The 26,643-nt window shown below is 49.9% G+C and overlaps 1 protein-coding gene across 5 annotated transcripts in view; it reads right to left on the bottom strand.

The window, feature by feature from the left end:
• Positions 1-26,643, bottom strand: part of MGRN1 (mahogunin ring finger 1) — a 60,814-nt gene that overhangs the window by 20,929 nt on the left and 13,242 nt on the right. For all 5 annotated transcript variants that reach the window (XM_055339733.1, XM_055339731.1, XM_055339729.1 and 2 more), the window contains exons 2-5: positions 12,253-12,371; positions 10,882-10,970; positions 9,671-9,817; positions 7,078-7,195 (exon numbers count right to left, since the gene is read on the bottom strand). In XM_055339733.1, coding sequence (XP_055195708.1) covers positions 7,078-7,195; positions 9,671-9,817; positions 10,882-10,970; positions 12,253-12,371 — 473 coding nt within the window. The remainder of the gene's footprint in view (positions 1-7,077; positions 7,196-9,670; positions 9,818-10,881; positions 10,971-12,252; positions 12,372-26,643) is intronic.

Below are 26,643 nucleotides of genomic sequence, written 5' to 3'. Positions count from 1 at the left end.
TTCGGGGCACGGGGGGGCATCTTGCCACTACTGCCCTAAAGTTATCCTGATAATGTCAACGCTGGGGGACGTGCAGGCACTGCCCTTATGAGGGCTGTAATTCAGCCCAGGAAAGGGAGGGTTCAGGTAAGAGCCTGACGGGGAGCAGAGCTGTGTGCACAGAGCCCACCCCACGCCTGCACTTCTGGCCAGTTGCTGGACCACAATCCCCAGTGCTGCTGGGGGGTGGAGGGCACAACGGAGTGCCCTGAGAAGCCACAAGTGACTTGCATTTTCTTCCTCCCTTGCACCCTGAGTGCAGCCTCAGCACCAGCTGCCGGTTGGTGTTTTGCTGGTGCTTGGATAATAGACACCGGTCTGAGGAGGCATGCGCGGTGGCTCCACCAGCAGGCAGTGACCCCAGCCCTCCTCTTCTGTCCTGCTGGCACACGGGGCTCACAAAAGACAGACCGTGTTCAGTGAGCACTCTGCACACCTGACCTCATGCACCTGCAGCCACCCTACAGAGAGGGACTGTTTCTACCTCCAGTGGGCAGATGGGAAACCAAGGCCCACAGAGGTGGCACAACTTGCCCAATGCTTCATGGAGACAGAGCAACGGGCCAGGGTCACCTCCAGGCCTTGCCCGCCTATGTGCTCCCCGCTCCTGGGAAAGGCCATGCTATTGCCCCAGACACTCTTGGTGCTTCTAATCTCGAGACTGCTCTTTTTTTTTTTTAATTTTTATTTATTTATGATAGTCACATACACACACACAGAGAGAGAGAGAGGCAGAGACACAGGCAGAGGGAGAAGCAGGCTCCATGCACCGGGAGCCCGACGTGGGACTCGATCCCGGGTCTCCAGGATCGCGCCCTGGGCCAAAGGCAGGCGCCAAACCGCTGCGCCACCCAGGGATCCCCCTCGAGACTGCTCTTAACCAAGTCTGAGCAAAGGTGCAGATGGCTAATGTCTAGCATCCAGGAACCCTCTTCAGGTGGCAGCACCCCAACTTTCCTTGGGGAAAAATTTGGGAGCGACCTCAGTCCTACCTGGATCCGTGTGGTCTGGCCAGAGGACAGAGTGCACCTGCCTCAACTGGGAGCCAGAGCGAGAGAGGAGAGTACGCAGCCTAGGACAGACCCAGGGGACCCAGGCCAAGACTACCTCGCACCCCGAGGTCTGCAGAGCGCCAGCCTGAGGCCAGCAGTGATGGAGCGACTCTGTCCTGACAACTTGGGCCTCAGGAGGAAAGCCCAAGGCATCCATCCGGCCTTTTCAGAATCTATGCCAATAAATTCCTGGTTTTCCTTTCTAAGTCATACTGAGGTGTGTTTTTTTCTGTCACTCAACCAAAAGTCCTGACACAGATGCCATTTGAAGGCTCTGCGGCAGCAGGCTCACTCGCACCTCCCTCTAACAGCTCAGTGACCATGTCCAGGGAGCCCAGGGCAGCGTCCTACCTTCCGTATTCCTTCAACTGACTCAGCAAAGCCTGAGAGAAGATCAGCCCTGGCTGGCCCAGTTTGAGGCCAGAAGACCATGACAGACAAGAAGGGTAAATGACCCCAACCTCCCTGGGCACCAGGGCCCAGGCTCTGCACTGCCCTGGAATGTCCAGGCACGCCAAGCCTCCACCCAAGGAGCTGTCACCCCTCACCTGCCACCCGGTGACCCTGCCCGTGCACCCGCAGCTGGTGCCACAGCTGCATCCCACAGGAAGAAGCAGGGAGTGTGGGGACTCAGGGAGCAAGGAGCATCTCCCCTAAGATTCCTGCTCCCCAGAGCTCAGCACCCAGGTCACTCGTTGAGCTAAGTACACTGGGGGAGGACAGAGACTTCGCCTACCCCACAGTCTGAGGGAGGCATTCATTTTTAATACGGGAAGAGAGGCTTTTCTTTTTTTTTCTTTTTTACAGATTTATCTGTTTGACAGAAAGAAAGAGTGAGAGGGCGTGCACACAAGCAGGGGGAGCTGCAGCAGGAGAGGGAGCAGCAGACTCCAAGCTGAGCAGGGGACCTGATGTAGGACTCGATCCCAGGACCTGGGATCATGACCTGAGCTGAAGGCAGACATTTAACCGACTGGGCCATCCAGGAGCCTTTAGATAGGCTTTTCTTAGGGAAAAGTGGCTGCCCAGGTCAGGAGAAAGACTGGCAACAGCCACACCCAGGCTTTCCAGCTCAGACCTCACTCTGCCCCGACACGAGCACGAGTGGGAGCCTCGTGTCACGGGACCCTCGGGCTCTCCCGCTACAAGGAGCTTCCAGACGAGGATCTTTGCAAGCCATAGGCCAGATGGACACCAGGAAATAGGGAAAAGGCAAAGGACAGAAGAGGAGGGGGATGTGGTTCTCACTAAAATAAATGTAAGCTTGTGATGGGTTTGGTAGGGAAAACCAGCAAAGAAGCCACTCCAGCCACTAGGACATCTCTAAGATGTCCACAGCATGATTTAGTAAATAAGTTATGCACCTGTGGGGACAGGTGGTATATGGGAAATCTCTGCTTTCATCTCAATTGTGCTGCAAACCCGAAACTACTATTAAAAAGTCTTTAAAAAATAAAATTAAAGTGGGGGGGGGGGGCAGCCCGGGTGGCTCAGCTATTTAGCGCCGGCCTTCGGCCGAGGACATAATCCTGGAGACCCGGGATCGAGGAATCTAGTCCCGCATCGGGCTTCCTGCATGGAGCCTGTTTCTCCCTCTGCTTGTGTCTCTGCCTCTCTCTCTCTCTTTCTCTCTCTCTCTCTCTCTCGTGAATAAATAAAATCTTAAAAAAAAAAATTAAAGTGTGGGGGGGTGGGTAGCTCAGTTGGCCACTCAGTTAAGTAGCTGACGCATGATTTCAGCTCAGGTTGTGATCTCAGGGTCCTGAGGGCTCAGCAGGGAGTCTGCTTTTCTCCTTCTCCCTCCTAGTCTGCTCCTGCCCCACTCTAAAATAAATAATTTTAAAAAATAAGTTAATTAGAGCAGGCTGGGTAGCTCAGCGGTTTAAGCACCCAGGGCGTGATCCTGGAGTCCCTGGATCGAGTCCCACGTCGGGCTCCCTGCATGGAGCCTGCCTCCCTCTGCCTGTGTCTCTGCCTCCCTCTCTCTCTCTCTATCATGAATAAATAAATAAAATCTTAAAAAAACATAAGTTAATTAAATTAAAAAGCAAATCACAGCCAAAAGAAATGAAAACATACATCCACGCAAGAATTTGTAGACAAAAATTTGTACAGCGCTATTTGTAACCACCCAAAGCTGGAGACAACCTGAATGCCCATCCCACTGACAGACATACACAAAATGTGGTCCAACCACACAGTGAACTATTATGAGACACAAAATGGAACAAAGTACCAGCACCTGCTACAACACAGATGAAGACACGGTGCTCAGTGACAGAAGCCAACCACAAAAGGCCACATATTGTACAACCCTGTTGCTATGAAACATCCAGAACAGGCAAATCCAAAGTGGGCGATAAAGGAGATGAGCAGCGGCCAGGGGCTGGATCCAGGGAGGGCTGGGGAGTGCCTGCTGATGGGCACGGCGGTTCTTCTGGGGGTGATAAAAATGTCCTGGAGTTCAGTGATGGTGATGGCTGCACAAGTCTGAATACAGATCTTCTTCAACTTACAATAAGGTTACATCTTGAGAAACCCCTTGTAAGTTAAAAACATCAGATGTAGAAAATGCATTTAAGGCACATGCTCAGAACACTTACAGCAGCCTGCGGCTGGGCAAAATCACCTCACACAAAGCCTATTCCGTAAAAGAGCGCTGAGCAACTCATGGAATGTACTGGACACCGTACTGAGAGGGAAAAACAGAATGGCAGGAGAGACGGCCCTGGTCAGTCTGCCAGTCGCCGATGCTCGTGACCGCGGGGCCAACCAAGCCATGCACCGCCAGCCCAGCAGAGGAGGCAGCTTCAAAATTCGAAGTACAGTTTCTACTGAGTGCCTGTCACTTTTATACCATCGTGAAGTTGAAAAATCACATAAGTCGAACCATCTTAAGTCAGGGATCATCTATCTGGTAAATAACCCCAAACTGTGCAGTTTAAAGGGTAAATTGCAAAAACAAACAAACAAACAAATAAATAAATAAAAATAAAAATAAATAAAGGGTAAATTTTGCAGTACGGGAATTCTATCTTGGTGAGATGCTTAAAATAACTACAGGATAATATTTGTACAGCACGACCACATCTTTACAACAAACAAATGCATGTGGGGAAAAAGTCTGGAATATATACTCTAAATTGTCAGAAGCGGTACCTCTGGAGAAGGAGATTCAACTGGGGGGTGTTCTGCCTCACAAATTCTGTATAGTTTGCACATTTACCACAAGCAGGCATTACCACTGTGCATCTTTAAATAGGCAAGTCCATCACTTCTCGGCCTTTTGGCTAAGATCAAGTGTAAATAGGCAAGTCCAGGGGAAATGGCTAAAGGGTGGCTGGCCTGGGGACACCTAGTTGTGTCTGGAGATGTCCCTGGTTCTCACACGGGGGAGGGGGAGCTCCTGACACCTGGCAGGTAGAGGCCAGGGGTCCTCGACATCCCACAGTGCATGGGATGGCCCTCACCACGGAGATGGCCCGGGCACCAAGGGTCGACAGCACTGAGCCTGAGAAGCCCTGGTTGAGGAAAAATCTGGGTTTGGTGCCTGACGTCTGTCAGGCCTCTAACACCTGCCAACGTCCGCTTTAGCACCTCTAGCAGGCAGCAACACCGTGAGAGGATGGAATGACACCTCGTTCTCCAGAAAGCTTAACTTCCGGGACCTTGTATCTATGGCAAGGCTTAGCAGTTTCCCAACTACAGTATAACTGATAAAATTTCCATTTAAAAATACATGTAACAGGGTGTCTGGCTATCTGTATTGGTAGAGTACGTGATTCCTGATCTCAGGGTCGTGAGTTAAGCCCCGACTAGAGCCTACTTTTAAAAAAAAAAAAGAAAGGAAAGAAACAAGCAAATAAACAAACATACACGTAATAGGGGTGCCTGGGTAGTACAGTCAGGTGAGTGACCCACTCCTGATTTCAGCTCAGGTCATGATCTCAGGGTCGTGGGATGGAGCACGGAGTCAGGCTCCATGCTGAAAACTGAGCAGGGTTTCTGCTTGGGATTCTCTCTCCCTCTCCTTCTGCCCCTCTCCTACTCGCACTCTCTCTCCTTCTCTAAAAAAAAAAAAAAAAAAAAAATGTTTAAGATTTAAAAAATTTATTCATGAGAGACACAGAGACACAGGCAGAAGGAGAAGCAGGCTCCCTGTGCATAGCCCAGTGTGGGACTCGATCCCAGGACCCTGGGATCACGCCCAGAGCCAAAGGCAGATGCTCAACCACTGAACCATCGAGGTGTCCTAAAAGATTTTTTTTAATTTAAAAAAAAAAAAAAACATGTAACAGAAGGGAAAATGGGAGTGATCTCTTAATGGGTGCAGAATTTCCTGCTATGAGTGACAAAAATGTTCTGGAACTACAGAGATAGGCTTTCAGGACAATGCTAAATGTCATAATGCTAAATTTTACGTGTATTCTATTGCATTAAAAAAAAAAAAAGAAACATAAAAGACGAAGTGAGCTGATTTTGAGAACACACAAGCTGAGGTGATAATCAGAGAAGGCAAAGACAAGGAAGGAGTCCCAGGATAAGTCCATACCAGACAGGCCCGAGTGGCCACCTACCACACCCTCTGCGCCTGCCACCACTCCTGCCATGCCCACTGTGCCACACGCTGACAAGCTGGAATGTAGGCTCCTGATGCTCTAAGGGAGGACAGGGTATGCCCCATGTGGTACTTCAGACTGGCAGAGGAGCCAAGTGTGCCCCCAGGACAACTGACCTCACTGGGAGTTGGGAACCCAAACTGCAGGCCTGATTCAGCACATCTGCAAATTTGCAAAATGCCAGCCAAGGGACTATACTATGAACAGAGGTCACCAAACGGAAGTGCAGCCTCAGCCCAACCCTCCCCACAAGTGACCACAGGATGGGGGCACCCATTTGTCTGCTCAACCCCCTTCTGCCCACCCAGCCCCCTCCTTTGGAGAGCACCTTTCCCCCATTCCAGGATGGGGGCAGGACCACATGCACATGCTGGGTATCCCAACCGGGAGCGTGTACACACAGGGATGGAACCATCTCATGGAATGGACTGGGGGCGAGGGGTCCCCAGGGACTGGCTGCTCGGCTTTTCCTGTGACTCTAACGGCCCCATCCTTCTTTCAGAAGGCTTTCTGACGTGACACAGAGGCAGCTTCTGCTGCTTGCCATCGAAGCACCCTGACAAGCAAGCACACACACGGCCAAGAGCAAACACCATGGCGTGGACTTCACCTCCCAACACAGTCCACGATCTTTCTTGTCGCATATGTGAAATACAGTATCTGTCTGCAACAACTCTTCCAAGCGCAGAGGGGGCTTTCCACGTCAGTCTGCACAGTATACACAGATGGCTTTCACCTGCTCCAAGGCTGCGTGGCATCCCGTCATAGAAATGAGCCACGGGGGGATCCCTGGGTGGCGCAGCGGTTTAGCGCCTGCCTTTGGCCCAGGGCGTGATCCTGGAGACCCGGAATCAAATCCCACATTGGGCTCCCGGTGCATGCAGCCTGCTTCTCCCTCTGCCTATGTCTCTGCTTCTCTCTCTCTCTCTCTCTGTGTGACTATCATAAATAAATAAAAAATAAAAAAGATTAAAAAAAAAAAAAGAAATGAGCCACGGTGCCTCACTTTATATACACATGTATGTGGTTCCCTAACACAAGGGAATAAGCAATCCCCTCATCGTGACATACAGGTTGTTTCCATTTCTTTTGCTACTACAGACAAAGCTTCGATCACCATCCTTCATGTGACATAACTACCGTCCCCAGTGACAGAACCACAGGCTGGAAGGGATCCTGCCCCACTGCAGTCTTGTGGCCCTCCCAGGGCCCCGAGGCCGGGTACAGGAGCCTGTAACTGCTGCTACCACGGGACCCAGACCCCGCTCTCCGGTCCAGGCTCCACCGAGCCACCCCCGATGCTCGTCCAAGCAGACAGGCCACAAGCGGAAGGGAATTCGGGAAAGGGGTTCCTGGCAGAAGGTTACCTCGTCATCTTTCCACTCGGAGAAGTCAATCTTGAAGGAGGGCAGAGAGAACTGCTGGCTCACCCCTCTCTTGTAGTGGACGGTCTCGGACTGCAGGGCGGGGCTCCTGGGGCTGTACCTGGAGGGGCAGCAGGGAGAAAGGCGCTGACACTCTGCGGGAGCAAACAGCCACCGCGCCCGGGCCTCGGGGCGACCCCGAGCACAGGGGCCTCTGACACAGGGGCTGCCAGCACTGGCCCTTGGGGACCGAGCAGAAATTGGACATGCGGGACCCACACTTCCCATCTCTTCCCGCAAGACTGAGGTGCCCCGTGGCAGGGCAGGGCCCTGAGCCCACCCCTGGCCTCGGGGGCCTCATTCTGCTCGCTACCTGCCCTGCCCGGGCATGCCTGGTTACAAGTCCTCTGGAGCCCACCCCTGCCCCATAACGCCTTTCCAGATCTGGCTACATCTCCCCCTCTGAACAAACACGGTGTAATAAACCTGTACGCAAAGTGCAGTGTCCCCCAAAACTCACCCTCAAGTCTGCTCCCTGCCGCCTGCTTCTCTGCACCAGCCACAACCCACGCCTGAAAGCACGGGAGTCTGCTCTCCAATATTTGAGCGGCAGGCCACCCACGCCTGCTCCCTCACTGCTGACGGGCAAGTCGTCCCAACTGCCACATGCAGAGGTGCATGTAGGGGCTTCACTGTGGGGCTACACTAACTGATTCCATCAGGCCCCCCACTGGTGAACACCAGTCTCCAGCATCTTGCTATTCCAAATACTGCTCCCAGGACTCTGTTCTACATACATCTTTGCCACATATACAAGCACATTCCCAAGATAAATTCCCAGAAAAGGAACAGCTGGGTCAAAGAGTGCTCACTCTTTGAGAATTTTCAATTCTGAGCAACTCTGGCTTCTCACCATTGGAGAGACCATTGGACACGACCCTGACAAAGCTCCCCCCACCCACCCCACACCCACCATTCCCGGGGCTTCTCTTAGACAAAAGACTCTGGAGAGCCTGATGAGAGACTGGGGGGATGGGGGTGGGGATGCTCTTGTAGGCACAAAGAGAGAGGGCCCCTCCACCTGCCAGAGGCCAGAGGCCCTTCCTTCCCCATGAGAATCCAGGCCTCAGCCTGCAGTAAAGGCAAAGGCTAGGCCTCTGCTGCCCTGCAGACCTGGGCTTTTTCTCTGGGACCTCAGATCTGCCCCCTTTTTCACTTGTCAGGTAGTAGGGAGGGGATCAGGGAAGGGGCAGAAGGGTCACCTCCCCTGCAGCTCAAGCACAAACAGAATTTCCAGGCTAAGGCAAACGGGCCTGGGCACAGGCTTCTGGGACCCAGAGCCTTCCTGCTTCTCTCTGTTCTGGTGACTTCTGTGCTCAAACCACCCAATTCCAGCAAACTCAGAAAGGAAGCAGGCTCCCAGCCACTCCTGCCAGGTCTCAGGAAGGGGACAGAGCAGCATCTTCCCACCGCCCGCCCCAAGGATCCAAGACAAAGTCTTCAGGGACAGCCATGTCCTTTGCTCATGTGTCCTCTCAAGCATAGGGCACCTCTTACAAGCCCAAGTGTGACAGAGACAAAAGCTGGGGGAGTGTGGGGTGGGTAGGCTGCTCGCCCGCACCTGCCTGCCTGCCTGCCTGTCCCGTGCCCCTCTCTGCGGCAGCCCCAGGCCTTCCCCACAAGCCAGGACCCCTCCCCTGCGGCAGCCAAACTAGAGGCAGAGGCCACAGAAACTTTACCCCAACTGCTGTGGCACTGTGGCCTTGCCACATGTGTCCTCCCACCTCCTGGTCAGGGGCCAGAGCAAGTGAGCATGGCCGAGGACAAAGGGCAGGGTCACAAGGAAAGAGCCAAAGGGCACTGGGAGGGTTGGGGAGGGACCTGGGCACCCACACCAGTGACAGCACCAGCAGGGTATCGCCTCACCTCTGGGAGGCAGGCCCCTGGATACTCCTGGATCTTCTAACTCTTGGCTTATGGTAAGGACACATTTGTAAATGGCTTGCATCATTGAAAAAACAAAAGTAATCCAACGTTTGGGCTAGTGTGGAGCCTCACAGAAGAAAGTGTAGGAAAAGGAACTTTGTCCTCTGAGTGCTGCTGGGAAGGGTGCGAGTAGTGGGGGGATGGTAAGGGCAGCCCCTAAGGGGCCCAGGCCTCCAGCCCAGGGAGCCCCATGGAGACCAAAGTGTTCCCTCCTGCAGGGAGTGCTCCCCACAAAGCCCCACCTCTGAGTCTCCTCCAGTAGCAGCAGCAAAGTCCTCAAAGGAATCCCTAGGGGGCCGCTTTAGTCCCCCAACCCCAGCTCAGGAAATTAAGGTACAACCAGGCCAGGGCCAGCACCCGAAGCCTGAGCTTGGACCCCAGATCCAATTTGGCCCTCAGGTGGCTCTCTCCCCAACAGGACCCGAGTGGGCGCATTGCTGCTGGCCTGAGTCTCTGGTGGTCCTGAGGTTGTGGATTTCAAACTTTTGAGGTCAGCAGGATGCTTGTCGCAAATCAAACATCCGGAAGCTCAAACGCACAACACAGACAACAGAAGCGCAGAAGCACGGCTGCCAGGGCCAGCCCCAGCCCCCCAGCCCCAGAGACTCACACGGCCGTCCCGTTTAGGAACTCCTCCGCCGCCTGGCAGTATATGGTGATGGCCACCCGGGCGTCGGCATCAAAGGTGAACTCCAGGCTGTAGAGGACGCGGGGCTTCTCGCTGTCCTCGGAGGGGCTGTCGGCACCATCTTTGTACCTATCAGGGAGGCGGAGGGACAGGCAGTAGGTCACTGGCCATGCCTGTACGTGTACACCGGGCACAGCATGCGCATCCCCGCACCCAGGGCCCTTGGAGGTGGTTGCCTGGAAATGTAAGGCCCACTGCCTGGTAGACAATAAAGCCCAACACGGCAGAGCTCTCCTTCCCTCATTGTCCGCCCACAGACAGGGAGGAGTCCTCCTGGTCTAGAGACAGCCCAGACATCTCAAGCCTCCCAGGTTAGAGCAGTTTCTCAGGCTGCTGACATTCGAGACTGGATCATTCTTGGCAGCAGGGCCGTCCTGTGCGCTGAAGGGTGTTGAGCGGCATCCCTGGTCTCTGCCCACCACAGGCCAGCAGTACCCAATCCCCTAGCTGTGACACCTAAAAGCATCTGCAGACTGGGACCAGTGTCCCTGGGGGCACAGTTGCCAGCTGAGAATCCCTGGTTTAAAAAACAGAGTTTTGGGGCTCCTGGGGGCTCAGTTGGTTAAGTGTCTGCCCTCAGCTCAAGTCATGATCCCAGGATCCTTTGGTTGAGCCCTGCATGGGGCTCCCTGCTCAGAGGGGAGCCTGCTTCTCCCTCTCCTCCTTATGTTCTCTCTCACCATCTCTCAAACAAATAAATAAAATCTGTTTTTTTAAGATTTTATTTATTTATTCATGAGAGACAGAGACAGAGAGAGAGAGAGAGAGAGAGGCAGAGACACAGGCAGAGGGAGAAGCAGGCTCCATGCAGGGAGCCCGATGTGGGACTCGATCCCGAGTCTCCAGTATCAGGCCCTGGGCTGAATGCGGTGCTAAACCTCTGAGCCACCCAGGCTGCCCTAAATAAATAAAATCTTAAAAAAAAAAAAACCACAAAAAACAAAAACTGGAGTTTTACAAGCAGAGCCCTGCTGGCCCTTTCTCCCTCTACACCCCATACTAGGAGCAACTCTGAGACTTGAGAGCTGCCTGTGGCCTCTGGCTCTCCACCCGAAGTTAGAGACTGGGGTCCCTCACCACTGCCCCCTCTCCCAGGTATCAGGGGCCCTAAGCAGGCTGGGGCAAAGCCTTACCTTACAAGCCGCAGGGAGTCTTTTCGGATGTTCACCAGGCTCCTAAGTGTCTTCACAGGCTCATGCGGGGCGGGGGTGACGTACGGAAACTAGGAGGGAAAAACCCAAAGCAAAGCCAGGTGACTCCCTAAGGTGTGGCAGGGATAGAAAACGGGGATAATCAGAGCAACAGTCACAGCTCTGTACTCCCCGGGCCTTGTGCTCATTCACAAAGGAAACCACAGGCCTAGAGCCATCTGAAAAGTTCCTGCCTGTGATAGCGCCCTGAATGGAGCTTTATCAGATGCTATCACTGGGAAAACAGAGGGGAGGGCCTAGGGGATCTCTCTGCATCACTTCTCACCACTTCAGGGGAGTCTACGAAGGTCTCAAAGTAAAAGTTTGAAAAATAACAGATTTATGGAACGTTTGTTAGGGCCGGGCCCTGCATGCAAGCTGAGGCCTCAAAGACGAAAGGTGAGGTTGCTTTCTTGCTCTCAGGGACTCGGGAGGCTGGGGAGGGCAGCACGCCAGGCCCTAGCTCCTTGCTTCCCACCCACTAAAGGATCAAGATGTCATGTCAACCAGTTGCTCTGTTGCTAAAACAGCCTAAAGACTGGTCCACCCTACCCCCTGCCAGGCCCATGGACTCCCCAGGACTCAGCAGCCTTAGGGAACAGAGTCCCACGTCTCCTGAAAGACAGGGCCTTCTGCTGGCCCCTCACCCACACTGGAGACCATCATTTTGAAGTACAAAACCCAATCCTTTGCTTAGCATCCCCCTCTCCATGGGCCCTCACTCAACCCCTGCTCTTTAGCCTCCATTTACAAAATGTTCTCTTCTTCATTGTCGGCACTCCCTGCAAGAATGGGATGGGATCTGTCCTCCACCCTCAGCCCCTGGAAGAGTCCTAGGCACACAGCAGGTGCCAAATGTGTGTTGAACAAATGGACAGCAGTGTGTAAGCGTGCACTTCTCTGACGTGACTAGTGAAAGCAAACACGTTAAAATGTTTTACTAGCCATCTGCAGGTCTCCTTTGGGTCATAATTCTTGCCCATTGTTCTACAGAACATGGATTTTGTTTTTTCTTTTTAAATAAAGTCACCCAAGAGGCCTGGGATCAAATCCATAAACTTCCATAAGCCCATAGCCTGGATGCACTGGGTTCTGCAGCAGCAGCCCTGTCTCCAGTGACACCTGCAGCCATCCTACCTCTCTGGGGGAAGTGCCAGGACATGTCCCTGTACACACATGCACATGTCCTGCCAGCAGCTCTGTCTGGGACTCAGTGTCTGCTTGTCCTCAAAGCTGGCTATAGACAGCGGAGGGAAGGCACCTCACTGCCGCCACCCCACAACCCTAGCCCCAGCAAGACCCACCTGGACCCACCTGTACTGGACGATTGCCCAGGAAATTCAGATCCATGTTTTCTCCAAAGAGGTAACCTTCAGGGTGGGGAGTGTCAAATTTCTCGCCTCCCATGAAAAAGTGCGAGGCAAAGTAGTTTCCTGGTAAAGAAAGGAAACACGGTTATAGATTATGAGGCTCGACACACCCCAGGGGAAGTGTGTGATGGCCAAGAGGCTCAGCCCTGAGAACAGCTTCACTTGGAGAGAAGCCTCACAGGCAGTCCCTCCCACTCTCAGCTCTAGGCTAGGCCTCAGCCCTGAAACATTGTCAAACTCTGCACCCCAATACCCGTCCTGCTCCCAGACTTCCCCTCCCTGCTTAGGTGTGCATCCCGTCCTCTGTTCCATTATCTTTCCCTTCTGTACCAGCCTGAGTTGCATCCTCCTCAAGGATTTGTCTCCATTCCTCCCTACGCCTACATGTGTGACCTTAGTTGGAAACAGGGTCTTTATACATGTAAGCAAGAAGTCAGAATAAAGTACAAAACCAGTAAAAATATAGATACCTATAAAAGTTGGTCAACTAACCCACAAAATAGAAGGATGTAAAGTATGACACCGTATACCTAAAACGTGGGGAGCAGAGGAGTAAGGAGTGAGTTCAAACTTCAGTGACTGTCAACCTCATACACACTGCTATGTGCAGAGGATATCACATACAAACCAAATAGTATCCACAAATCACAAACCACTAATAGATACGCAAAAAATCAAGAGGAATCCAAGTATCTCATTAAAGAAAGCCAATTAATCATGAGAGAAGAGAGCAAGAGAAAGAAGGAATGGAGAAAAATAATAAATCAAGTAACAAAATGGCAATACATACACACCCATCAACAATTACTTAAATGTAAATGGACTAAACACTCCAATCAAAAGACAAGGTGTGATGGGATGATGGATAAGAAAACATGACCAAGCTGTATGCTGAGCCTCCAAGAGACTCATTTCAGACCTAAAGACACATGCAGATTGAAAGTGAAGGGGTAGGGATCCCTGGGTGGCGCAGCGGTTTGGCGCCTGCCTTTGGCCCAGGGCGCGATCCTGGAGACCCAGGATCGAATCCCACATCGGGCTCCCAGTGCATGGAGCCTGCTTCTCCCTCTGCCTATGTCTCTGCGCCTCTCTCTCTCTCTGTGACTATTATAAATAAATAAAAAAAAATTAAAAAAAAAAAAAAAGAAAGTGAAGGGGTAGAGAAGAGTTCATCATGCAAATGGTGTGAAAAGAAAGCCCAGGTAGCAATATTCACGTGGAACAAAACAGACTTTTAAACAAAGACTGTGAAAAGAGATAAAGGACACTGTATCACCCAAGATGGGAGCACCCAAATACACAATAACAAACATAAGGGAAGTAATTAATAGTGATTAACCCACTTACATCAATGGGCAGATCATACAAACAGAATATCAACAAGGAAACAGTGGCTTTGAATGACACACCGGACCAGATTAATCTGACAGATATATTCAGAACATTCCATCTTACAACAACAGAATACACATTCTTTTCAAGTGCACGTGCAACATTCTCCAGAATAGATCACGTTAGACCACAAAACAAGTCTCAACAAAGTCAGTAAGATCAAAATCATTCCATGCATCTTTTCTGACATTATGAAACTAGAAGTCAACAAGAAAAAAATCTGGGAAGAACAAATACATGCTACTAAACAATGAATGGGTCAACCAAGAAATCAAAGAGGAAAAAAAATACATGGAGACAAGCGAAAATGAAAGCACAATGGTCCAAAATTTTTGAGATGCGGCAAAAGCAGGCCTAGGAGGGAAGTTTATGGCAATACAGGCCTACCTCAAGAAGCAAGAAAAATCTCAAATGAGCAACCTACCCTCATGCCTTAAAGAGCAAGGAAAAGAACAAATAAAACCCAAAACCAACAACAGAACAAAGGAAATAAGATTAGAGCAGAAACAAATGTAATAGTAACTTTCAAAATAGAACAGATTAATGAAACCAGGAGCTGGTTCTTTGAAATGATGGACAAAATTGATAAACCTTTAGCCAGACTCATCAAAAAAAAGCGGGGGGGCAGCCCGGGTGGCTCAGCGGTTTAGGGCCACCTGCAGCCCGGGGTGTGATCCTGAAGACCCGGGTTCGACTCCCACATCAGGCTCCCTGCATGGAGCCTGCTTCTCCCTCTCCGTGTCTCTGCTTCTCTCTCTCTCTCTCTCTCTCTCTCTCTCTGTCTCTCATGAATAAATAAATAAAATCTTTTTTTTTTAAATTATTTATTTATGATATTCACAGAGAGAGAGAGAGAGAGAGAAGCAGAGACACAGGCAGAGGGAGAAGCAGGCTCCACGCACCGAGAGCCCGATATGGGATTCGATCCCAGGTCTCCAGGATCGTGCCCTGAGCCAAAGGCAGGCGCCAAACCACTGCGCCACCCAGGGATCCCAATAAATAAAATCTTTAAAAAAAAGAAAGAAAAAGGAGAAATAACAACCAATACCAAAGTATATGATAGATTATGAGAGAATATTTTTTAAAATTATATGCCAACAACTTGGACCACCTGGAAGAAATGGATAAATTCCTAGCAACATACAACATCCCAAAATTGAATCAGGAAAAAACACAACATTTGAATAGACAATTACCAGCAATGAAATTGAATCAGTCATCAAAAAACTCCCAACAAACAAGTCCAGGACCAGAAGCTTCACAGGTGAATTCTACTAAGTATTTAAAAAAGATGGGACGCCTGGGTGGCTCAGTGGTTGAGCATCTACCTTTGGCTCAGGGCTTGATCCTGGGGTCTCAAGATCAAGTTCCATATTGGGCTTCCTGCATGGAGCCTGCTTCTCCCTCTGCTTGTGTCTATGCCTCTCTCTGTCTCTCATGAATAAATAAGTAAAATCTATAAATAAATAAATAAACGTCTATTCTTCTCAAACTACTACAAAAACATAGAAAAGGAAGAAAGCCTTCCAAATTCATTCTATGAGACCAGCATTGCCCTGATAGCAAAACCAGGTACAATGCAAAAAAAAGAGAACTACAAGCCAATAGCTCTGATGAACACAGATGCAAAAAAATCTTCAGCAAACCAAATCTAACAACATTAAAAAAAATTATTCACCATGATTAAGTGAATTTATTCCTGGGATGCAAAGATGGTTCAATATTCACAAATCAATCAATATGATACATCACATCAAAAAGAGAAAGGATAGAGCAGCCCCGGTGGCGCAGCGGTTTAGTGCCGCCTGCAGCCCGGGGTGTGATCCTGGAGACCCAGGATCGAATCCCGCATCGGGTTCCCTGCATGGAGCCTGCTTCTCCCTCTGCCTGTGTCTCTGCCTCTCCCTCTCTCTCTCTGTGTCTCTATGAATAAATAAATAAAAATATTTTTAAAAAAGAGAAAGGATAAAAACCATATGATCATCTTAATAGAAGCAGAAAAAGCATTCGACAAAGTACAACATACATTCATGATAAAAGCCCTCAACAAAGTAGGCTTAGAGGGAATATACCTCAGCATAATAAAAGCCATATATGAAAAACTACAGCTAACATCATCTTCAATGGGGAAAACAGAGCTTTCCCCAAAGATCAGGATTAAGACAAAGATGTCCATGCTCACCACTGCTATTCAATAGAGTACAGGAAGCTCCAGCCACAGCAGTCAGGCAAGAGGAAGGAAGAAAAGGCAGCCAAATTGGTAAGAAGTAAAACTTCCACTATTTGCAGATGACACGATCTTATATATAAATGCCTAAAACTCCACCAAAAGCTACTAGAACTGATAAATGAATTCAGTAAGGCTGCAGGATACAAAATCAATGTAGAATATCCACTGCATTTCTATATACTAACAATGAAGCAACAGAAAGAAAAATTTGAAAAATAATCCCATTTACAATTGCACCAAAAATAATAAAATACTTAGGAATAAACTTAACCAAGGAGGTGAAAGGCCTGCACTCTGAAAACTGTAAAACATTGATTAAAGAAACTGAAGATGTCACAAACAAATGGAAAAATATCCCAGGGATCCCTGGGTGGCTCAGTGGTTTGGCGCCTGCCTTCAGCCCAGGGCGTGATCCTGGAGTGGAGTCTTGGGATTGAGTCCCACATCAGGCTCCCCTCATGGAGCCTGCTTCTTCCTCTGCCTGTGTCTCTGCCCCTCTCTCTCTCTCTCTCTCTCTCATGAATAAATAAATAAAATCTTAAAAAAAAAAGTTCTTTCACACTGTCAGCTTCTTTACACTTGAAAAAAAAAGAAAAAAAGAAAAATATTGGAGAGATTCAGATTGGAGAGATTTGGGAGAACAAATAATGTTAAAATATCCATATTACCCAAAGCAATCTACAGATTTAATGCAATCCCATCAAAATACCAACAACATTTTTCATAGAACTAGAACAAAAAATCCTAAAATTGGTATGAAACCATAAGAGATCCTGAATAGCCAGAACAATCTTGAAAAAGAAAAAGAAAACAGAAAGTATCACACTTCCAGATTTGAAGATACTAGAAAACCACTGTAATCAAAACTGTCTGGTATGGCACAAAAATAGATGTGAAGATCAATGGAACATAACAGAAAGCCCAGAAACATATCCATGATTATATGGTTAATTAATCTTTAGCAAAAGAGGCAAGAATATGCGGTGGGAAAGAGAGAGTCTCCTTAACAAATGGTGTTGGGAAAACTGGGCGGCTACATGCAAAATAATGAAACTGGACCACTTTCTTATACCTACACAAAAATAAACTAAAAATGGATTAAGGACCTAAATGTGAGACCTAAAACCATAAAAATCCTAGAAGAGAACACAGGCAGTAATTTCTCTGACATCAGCTATAGCAACATTTTTCTAGATATGTCTGAGGCAAAAGAATAAAAGCAAAAAAAACTCTATTAGAACTAGACCGAAATAAAAAGCTTCTGCATAGCACAGGAAACAATCAACAAGGGATGCCTGGGTGGCTCAGCGGTAGAGCTTCTGCGTTTGGCCCAGGGCGTGATCCTGGAGACCTGGGATCAAGTCCCACATGGGGCTCCCCGCATGGAGCCTGCTTCTCCCTCTGCCTGTGTCTCTGCCTCTCTCTCTCTGTGTCTCTCATGAATAAATAAATAAAATCTTAAAAAAAAAAAAAAGACAATCAACAAAACTAAACGACAACCTAACAAATGGGAGAAGATATTTGTAAATGATATATCTGATAAGGGCTTAATACCCAGAATATATAAAGAACTTACACAATCCAACACCAAACAAAACCAAATAATCCAATTTAAAAATAGAAGACATGAGCAGACGTTTCTTTAAAGAAGACATCCAGATGGCCAACAGTCACATGAAAAATGCTCATCATCACTCATCATCAGGGAAATGCGAATCAACACTACCATGAGCTATTACCTCATACTTGTCCGAACTGCTAAAATCAACAACACAAGAAACAACAGGTGTGGATGAGGATGAAGAGAAAAAGGAACACTCGTGCACTGTTGGTGCGGCCCCTGTGGAAAACAGTACGGAGGCTCCTCAAAAAGTTAAAAATAGAACTACCCAATGATTCAGTAATTACAGTACTGAGTCTTTACCCAAAGAACACAAGAACACTAATTCAAAGGGATACATGCTCCCCGATGTTTAGGGCAGCATTATCTACAACAGCCAAGTATGGAAGCAGCCCAAGTGCCCATCGACTGATGAAAGGACAAAGGTTATATATATATATGTGTGTATGCACATGTGTGCACACACACACACACACACACACACACACACTGGAATATTACTCAGCCATAAAAAATAATGAAATCTTGCCATTTGCAATGACACGGATGGATTTAGAGTATAATGCTAAGCAAAGTAAGTCAGTCAGAGAAAGACAAATACCACGTGAAAAAGAAAAACAAAACAGAAGGTATCACACTTCCTGATTTGAAGATACTAGGAAACCACTGTAATCAAAACAGTCTGGTACTGGCACAAAAATAGATGTGAAGATCAATGGAACCGAACAGAAAGCCCAGAAACATATAATCAAATAATCTTTAGCAAAAGAGGCAAGAATATGCAGTGGGAGTTAACCACGTGAGTTAATTCATGTGGAATTTAAGAAACAAAACAAATGAACAAAGAAAAAAATAGACAAATCAAGAAAAAGACTCCTAACTGCAGAGAACAAACGACCAGAGGGGAGGTGGGTAGGGGTATGGGGATGACAGAGCACACTTGTCACAATGAGCCCAGGGTCACATATGGAAGTGCTGAAATCACTATATTCTGTACCTGTAACTAATAGAACACTGAGGATTAAGTAACTGGAATTTAAATTTTGAAAAAAAGAGGAGGTCAGACTACTAGGGGACACTAAATCCAGTGACCAATGTCTTCACTTGAGAAAGGGATTCAGACACAGACACACACAGGGAAGAAGGCAGGGTGACGACTACACGGTGAGGCGAGCCTGGAGCCCCAGAGGCTGGGAGGCAGGAAGGACCACCCCCTAGAGCCCTCAGAGGGAACCAACCCCTGGGACACCTTCACCTGGGACTTCCACCCTCCAGAACAGTGAGAATAAACTCTGTTGTTCTAAGCCACTCACTTCGTGGTGCTCCAGCAGCCGTGGGACACGAACGCGGTTCCCCGTCCCCAGACTAAGTCCCGCGACCCCACACCTGAGCCCTGAGTACTTTCTCACTGTGTGGAGCTGAGTATCTGACACCCCCACCATGACAAATGAGGCTCTAGGCGGTTCCCCATTATGTCCCTGGCACACTTAGGCACTAAATGCACATTTTTTATAAAAATAAACGAATAAAACATTCAAAGAAGAGAGCTCACAGCCTTGCTAGGGAAACGTTAGAGTAACGCCTCTCCCAAGATTCCTAATCTGACACTCACCCCCATTTCTCTCTGGCACGGAGAACCCCAAGAAAAGTCAGGTGGCCATGGGACCCTGTGAATTTTGTGGACACCTAGGCCATGCATCCCTCAGGCACAGCAGGGCACACCTGGGCACCTGAGCCCACAGGGGTCCTTCCTGGAGCCCCCAGAGGGAATTCTGGGCCCTTTAGACTACAGTGCACGCCCTGCCTGGATGCGTGTGCCCTTTCCGCAAACCACAGCCCTGGGTACGGTGCACACGGCCACAGCTGCCCAGGCAAACAGGCCCAGAACCAGGAGTCCAGCCCGGTGACTCTGGCTTGCAGGGAACATAAGCAGGAAACACTAGGCAAGGGCATAACCCCAGCGCCGCACACATGTGGCCAGGAATCAGACAGAGCCAACCGCAGTGAGAGAAAAAGAATAAAGTGGTGACTAGTTAAATACTCCTGATTTTATGGGACACCAAGCAGCTGCAAAAGAGAGTCAAACACACTTGGATACTCATGTAGGAAGATGGTCACGGAATATCTGTTATTAAAAAAACAAGCTGAAGTGTTCAGGATCCCACCTGAGAGGTAAGTGCACAAAGTCAGATGTTGTGAGTACACACAGAGCGGTCAGCCTGGACACACACAAACCACAGCCGAGAAGTCAGTCGGGGCTGGAGGCAGCAGGGACAAGAGTACAGACATGCTGCCTAATGCTAGGTCTTTCTATGGTACATGCACCTGGGCCAACGTGGAGCTCTTAATAAAAAGACTGAGAGGGATGCCTGGGTGGCTCAGTGGTTAAGCGTCTGCCTTTGGCCCAGTTCGTGATCCCGGCGTGCTGGGATCGAGTCCCACATCAGGCTCCCTGTGGGGAGCCTGCTTCTTCCTCTGCCTTTGTCTCTGCCTCTCTCTGTGTCTCTCATGAATAAATAAATAAAATCTTTTCTTTTAAATAAATAAAATCTTTAAAAAAAAAAAGATTGAGATGTGGGGAAGCACAGGGACCCCTCCAAATTCACCTAGGATCTGCACTCAGGGCTGCTGCCCTGGAAGCATCAGTGCAGTTTAATATGCAAAGACTTTGAAGATGACCTTTCCTGCCTGTGGAGCAGGAACAAGGTGCCCACGGCCTGGCATGCAGTCGGTCCCTGGTCTCTGGATCCTGGCTTTTTTTTTAAGATTTTATTTATTTATTCATGAAAGACACGGGGGGAGAGAGAGAGAGAGAGAGAGGGAGGCAGAGACACAAGCAGGCTCTATGCAGGGAGCCCGACGTGGGACTAGATCCCGGGTCTCCAGGATCACACCCTGGGCTGAAGGCGGCGCTAAACTGCTGAGCCACCCGGGGTGCCCTGGATCCTGGCTTTAATCTTGGTTGGCGTGTGGCCCACCCAACCTCGAGCCCAAGTCACAGGGCAGGCAAGAGGGGCCCTAGCTGGCAGCTCGAGGGAGAACCCAGCTCAGAGCCACCTGGTCTGCTAAGATCGTGGTGAAGCCACACACCACCACGCACAGCACAGCCACTGGGGAAAGCCACGTGCCCTGGCTGCTGTGCAACAAGTCAGGACACAATGGCACAAAGAGAGGGGACAAAGAAAACCAGTGACCGCCCACACTGGTCAATGAGGTCCAAATGTGGATGGTGCCTGGGCCCCTGCCCTGTCCAAGCAGACTCTGAGGCAGGATCCAAAGTTGGCACAGCCTTGGTCTAGAGACAAGGTTCAGGAAAAGGCAGGATCTGGCAGGGGAGCCACCCCCCACCCCCCACCCCAGGCCTTCCAGGCAGCAGGCAGGACCCTAGCCTGGGACTCCTAACCTCCTCCTGGGGGCTCTTCAAGGACCAAAGTACATTATGTCCAAGTTCCCCCAAAGCTTCCTCCCTTCAGGCAGAAAGTGGATGCAGCAGCTCTCCTCCAAGATGGTACTGGTGTCTCTGGGCGGCCCTTCCCATGACCACCTCAGGCTGACCTGTAATTGGCAGCGTACAGCAGGAATGACCCAGCAGGGCTTCTGCGGGGGGTGGGGGGGGGCTGCCATGCTGTGAGGACACTCAAGCGGCCCTACGGGGAGGTCCTCGTGCCAGGCTGCAGGGAGACCCTCCGGGGAGATCCTATGTGCCAGGCTGCAGGGAGACCCTCCGGGGAGATCCTAAGTGAGGCCCGCTCAGCTAAGCTGTCCCCAAATTCCAGGAACACAGAAACTGGGAGAAAACAAGCACTGAGTGTTAAAAATGCTAAATGTTGTTATCAGCAGGAGACAACTCGCAGAGTGGGCTTCTGAAATCCAATCTGAGCTGAGTAACCCTTCTCTTTCTCAGTTCCTGACCCTGACAGCTTCTGTCACCATGCTGGTCAAAGCCACCAGCATCTGCTGCCTAATTACTGCGATCCCCCCCATCCCGGCTCCCCACACTCCCACGGCCCCAGCCTGCCTCCCACATCCCTCTGCTAGAAGGCTTCTCCTCCCTCCTCATCATACTCAAGAAAGTTCCAAACTCCTCCTCATGGCCTGCACAGCCCCCACACAATGCAGACTGGCCAACCCTGTTCATGCCCCAGGGCCTTTGCACTTCCAGTTTCCTCAGGGTTTGAAATTCTTTCCCAAGAGCTGTGCCCATATCCTTCATCCACGAACTTCCTTCTCAGCAAGGTCTTTTTTGATCACTCCTTTTTAAATGTGTAATCCTCAACCCTCCATTCTGCTTGCTGACCAACCTCTCCACATTTTCTCTTCTCTGCTTTACATTCCCCTACAGAATATTTTTTGGCAAAAATCTTAGAATTAGATGCTTCTGCTCTATCAAAACCGTTAACTTCTATCTCCCCCACAGCACAGCATGATCCGATGGGCTATGCACAGGAGGCCCCCACGTCTTAGCTTTAAGCTTCTCTGACTGCAGAGGTATAAATGCTACAATCTAAAGCCTCCTGATGAAGAGGCAATAGTGAGTACTTTTTTTTGGGGGGGGGGCAGGCTTTACCTGTATCATTTACATTTTCTATAATTAGCATTACTTTTGAAACAAGAAAAATAAATTTAAAAATATGAGAAATACGGTAACATCACAAAACTGGAAGCAAGTTCTGGAAAGGCCACGGTATTGTCCACCTTAAAAGAGTGGACTCTAGGTGTGTGGGTTATACCTCCATAAAGCTGTTCTTAGGGAGTGGGGGCACTTGAGTTGTCAGATGGGAATTCATTACTAAGTTTTTTGATATTAGACCTTTATGTGAAATTTTTTTGGCAAAAAAACTTGGAATTAGATGCTATTGCTATATCAAAACCCTGTTAATTCCCACCTAGTTATTTACATGACTCGGTTTCTCAATGTCAAATGGAAACTAGAACCAGAGCTCCTGCTGACCTGATCTCACGCTAGCCGTGCGTTATATTCTACTGTGACGACAGGAACCAACCGGGGAGGAACGGAGTCCACTCACCTAACACACACACCTTTTCAGTATGTTTTATGTTCAATGTGTATTGATGTTTTCTATTTATAAAAACTGAATGGGCACATGGGTGGCTCAGTGGGTTGAGCATCTGACTCTTGGTTTCAGCTCAGGTCACTGATCTCAGGGTCATGAGATGGAGCCCTGTGTAGGACTCCACACTGGGAGTGGAGCTGCTTAAGATTTTCCCTCTCCCTCCATCCACCCCCTAGCTCCTGTATGCACGCTCTCTCACTAAAAACAAAACCCCTCCCCCCCAAAAAACTGTAATATTTGTTTTGATTAATATTATTTTACAATGGCCACAAACCAGAAGAAAAATTCTCATTTAAAGCTCCATGGTCATGAGATGTTTCTTTTCTTAGGTTTTTTTTTTTTTTTTAATGATTTTTTGAAAGAGAGTGAGCAGGGATTCCTGGGTGGCTCAGCAGTTCAACACTGCCTTCAGCCCAGGGTGTGATCCTGGAGTCCCAGATCTGACTCCATGCATGGAGCCTGCTTCTCCTTCTCCCTCTGCCTGTGTCTCTGCCTCTGTCTCTCATGAATAAATAAATAATAAAATCTTAAAAAAAAAAAAAATGAAAGAGAGTGAGAAGGAGGGAGGAAGCTGGGGGAAATGGAGAGAGAGAATCTAAAGTAGGGATCCCTGGGTGGCGCAGCGGTTTGGCACCTGCCTTTGGCCCAGGGCACGATCCTGGAGACCCGGGATCGAATCCCACGTCGGGCTCCCGGTGCATGGAGCCTGCTTCTCCCTCTGCCTGTGTCTCTGCCTCTCTCTCTCTCTCTCTCTCTCTGTGACTATCATAAATAAATAAATAAATAAATAATAAATTTAAAAAGAAAAAAGAATCTAAAGTAGACTCCCCGATGAATGTGGAGCACAATGTGGAGCCCAATCCCAGGATCCCGAGATCATGACCTGAGCTGAAATCAAGACTTGGACACTTAACTGACTAAGCCGCCCAGGCATCCCCCACCCACCTCTTAAAGTTTTATTTATTTAACTCATCTCTGCACCCAACCTGAGGCTTGAACTCACGACCCTGAGATCAAGGAAGTCATGACCCTCCTCCAACTGAGCCAGCCAGGTGCCCCGAGAGATGGCTCGAGCTCTAATTTCAGTTTACATGCACAGTTTGGTTACACAGACATATAGGAGGGTGATTATCAACGGGCATCCACACCTCCCATCTCACTAGGTAATGACGTAGCAAGCAGACGGTGACAGTCACCAGGTGGGACCACACGGCAGTTAGAGGAGTGAGCCAGTCTCCACGTCCCAGCACGGAGCAGACGCACCACGAACCAGACTCACACGGGGCGGCGGGAGACCAAACCACACGTAAGGAGAGGCAACGTGGAGGGCAGCACAGGGGCCACGGGGACAGAAGGGTCACGGAGGCGCCACCTGAGAGACACAACATGGGCATGGGAAGCGAGGGCTCTGAATGGAGGGTGTTGGCGCTATTCTCTGGCCTTTCCTAAGGTTTTTCAAACGCTCACATTTTTTAAAAGGGAACTTTTAAAAGGAGGAATGTGTGCAACAGAGGACCAGGGAGAGGCGTGTGTGCGGTGCGTGCATGCGTACCTGGGGGCATCTGTGTGCGTACACACAGGTCGGGACCAAGAGGAGCAGCCAAGCTCTGACGAGGCCGGAGGGGAAGAGCGAGAAAACACGGCGAAGGGCAGGCACAGAAGGCAGGCGGGCAGGGAGGGGGAAGAGAACCCCCACCTCTGAACCCCAGATACGGAAGACATCGAGGGGCACAGATCCTAGCCCTATTCTCCGCGGGTGGCAGGACACTCCGAGGTCACCTGAAGGCTGCCAATCCCGAGCCCCCTACGTTAACCCCATGCGGGGCCTCCCCCTCCAGTCACAGAGGGAGGGCAGCCCGTGTCACCTCCCAGCAGACCACAAAGGGCGGCTGTTCGCACACAATGAACGAGCCGTGAGGGATCCCGATCGGACCCAGACTGGCTGAAAATCCTTCTAAGGCCACATTCAGAAGGCCTGCCAGAGGCCACAGTTTTGGCCTCCCAGTCCTGGCCTCGCAGCACAGACACTCGAGGACCTCGTGACCTCAGAAGGTTCACCCTCCTCTGTGCCGGAAGGATTCAGACTCTGCCCTACTTACAGGCATCCAGGTGACCCAGATAACCAACAGGTGGCCAGCCACCAAAATAAAGACCAAGGGAAGGCACCTCCCTTGGAGGCCTCCCTGTGTCCCCACACATGGCTCGGTTTCCTCTACACATGTGCATCAGATGCAGATGGACACGTGTGCTCGTCATCCTTTACAGACGAGGAAAACTGAAACCATGAGGCTCCAGTTAGAGGCTGCTCCAGCGACGGCCGGTGGCGGTGGTAAGGCCCCGTCCCTTCCTCACAGGCCACACAGCGAGCCAAGCAGGCTTCTGGGGTGGTTCCATCCGTTCCACTTTCCAACGTCTGGTAGTATACACGGTGTACCTCAATCATCACTGACAACCCCCAAATGCAAACACTCTCCATTATTTAAATGAACTAACCCTGCTAAAGAGCGAGGCCCCAGGACATGCAAGCTCTCCAAAGCACAGAATGATCCACACCCAAATCCTCAGACTCCCCCCAGAGGAGGACTGAGGGGAAGAATAAAAATGGGACCTCGAAGCTCTCCCAGAAGACACCTGCTCCACTTACTCCCTCCTTAGCTACACATTCACAAAACCCAAGTTTCATCAAGAGACAAAAGTTTGGGATCCCTGGGTGGCTCAGCGGTTGAGCGCCCGCCTTCAGCCCAGGGCCTGATCCTGGAGTCCTGGGATCAAGTCCCACATCAGGCTCCCTGCATGGAGCCTGCTTTTTCCCTCTGCCTATGTCTTTGTTCCTTTCTTTCTTTATGTCTCTCATGAATAAATAAATAAAATCTTAAAAAAAAAAAAAAGAGAGAGAGAGAGACAAAAGTTTGGGACCCTGCTACAGATCAGATGTTTATGTCTCCTCCAAACTCACACAGAAATCTCACCCCCAATGAGATAGTACTGGGACCTGAGGCCTTTGGGAGGTGACCAGGTCATGAAGAGGTGCTCTGGAGTCCCCTAACCCAGCCATGTAAGGACAGTGAGAGACAGCTGTCTATGAACCAGGAAGAGGCTCTGGCCAGACACTGAGCAGGCACCTTCATCTCGGACTTTCCCGCCTCCAGAACTGTGAGAAATAAAGGTCTGTTGTTTATAAGCCACCCAGACTGTGGTGTTGCCACAACAGTGCACTAGAACACACCCCCTGAGTCTGAGGTCCCAGGTCTGAACCTTTGAGAAGCATGTGCACCAAACCAACCAACCTATGGGACACCCACAACAGAAAGAAGCTGGGTGGGCTCCAGCCGCCTACACCACCAGGATAGCCACCACCATCACCGCCAGGGCTGTGGGGGCAGCTCTGTGGCTTCATCAACTCCTGGTGTCACCCAAGACCTAAGTGAAAAGCCATCACCAGGTGGTGCAGCCTACAGCAGGGGCTCTTCAGACTGCTATTCTGGGGGGAGGGGGGGTCCCTGAAGGACCTCCTTACAATCCTGGAGTGATAGGATTAAAACACAAATTGGGATGTTTGTACTCAACCCCTGACCCCTTCAGAACCCCTGACTCCTTGTGGGGACTCAGGCCTGGCACACAGCAGCCCACCGTCCTTCCAGCCTCGAGTCTGTGTGTGCTTGTAGATGATGCAACATACGCAAAATCGGTTCTAGGTGATACAGCCTCCCTCCCTGGATTCCAGATACTTCAGGCCAGGGACATTGATGCCATCCCCAGCAACAAACATCCCCATGCCTCAACCTAAGGGCCAGGCACCACTCACCGCCCAGCAGACTAGTGACTCTGCTCTGTGCTGCCCACCTCGCCTAGCACCACCCTCCTGGCCCATCTCTCAGGATTCAGGAGCTTGATAAAAACTGGCTGAATGAACAGAGGTGGAGAGTGGATGACATACCTATTATTATTTGGTAGTTGAGGGAATGGGAGCACAGAGAGGTCACATGACCCGCTCAAGCCCCAGCATCAGCCAGAGGT

Source organism: Nyctereutes procyonoides, unplaced genomic scaffold, assembly GCF_905146905.1.
Source record: "Nyctereutes procyonoides isolate TBG_1078 unplaced genomic scaffold, NYPRO_anot_genome, whole genome shotgun sequence".
Lineage (NCBI taxonomy): Eukaryota > Metazoa > Chordata > Mammalia > Carnivora > Canidae > Nyctereutes > Nyctereutes procyonoides.
The sequence above is the reverse complement of the archived record's forward strand: the minus strand, read 5'-3'. Positions and strand labels throughout refer to the sequence as shown.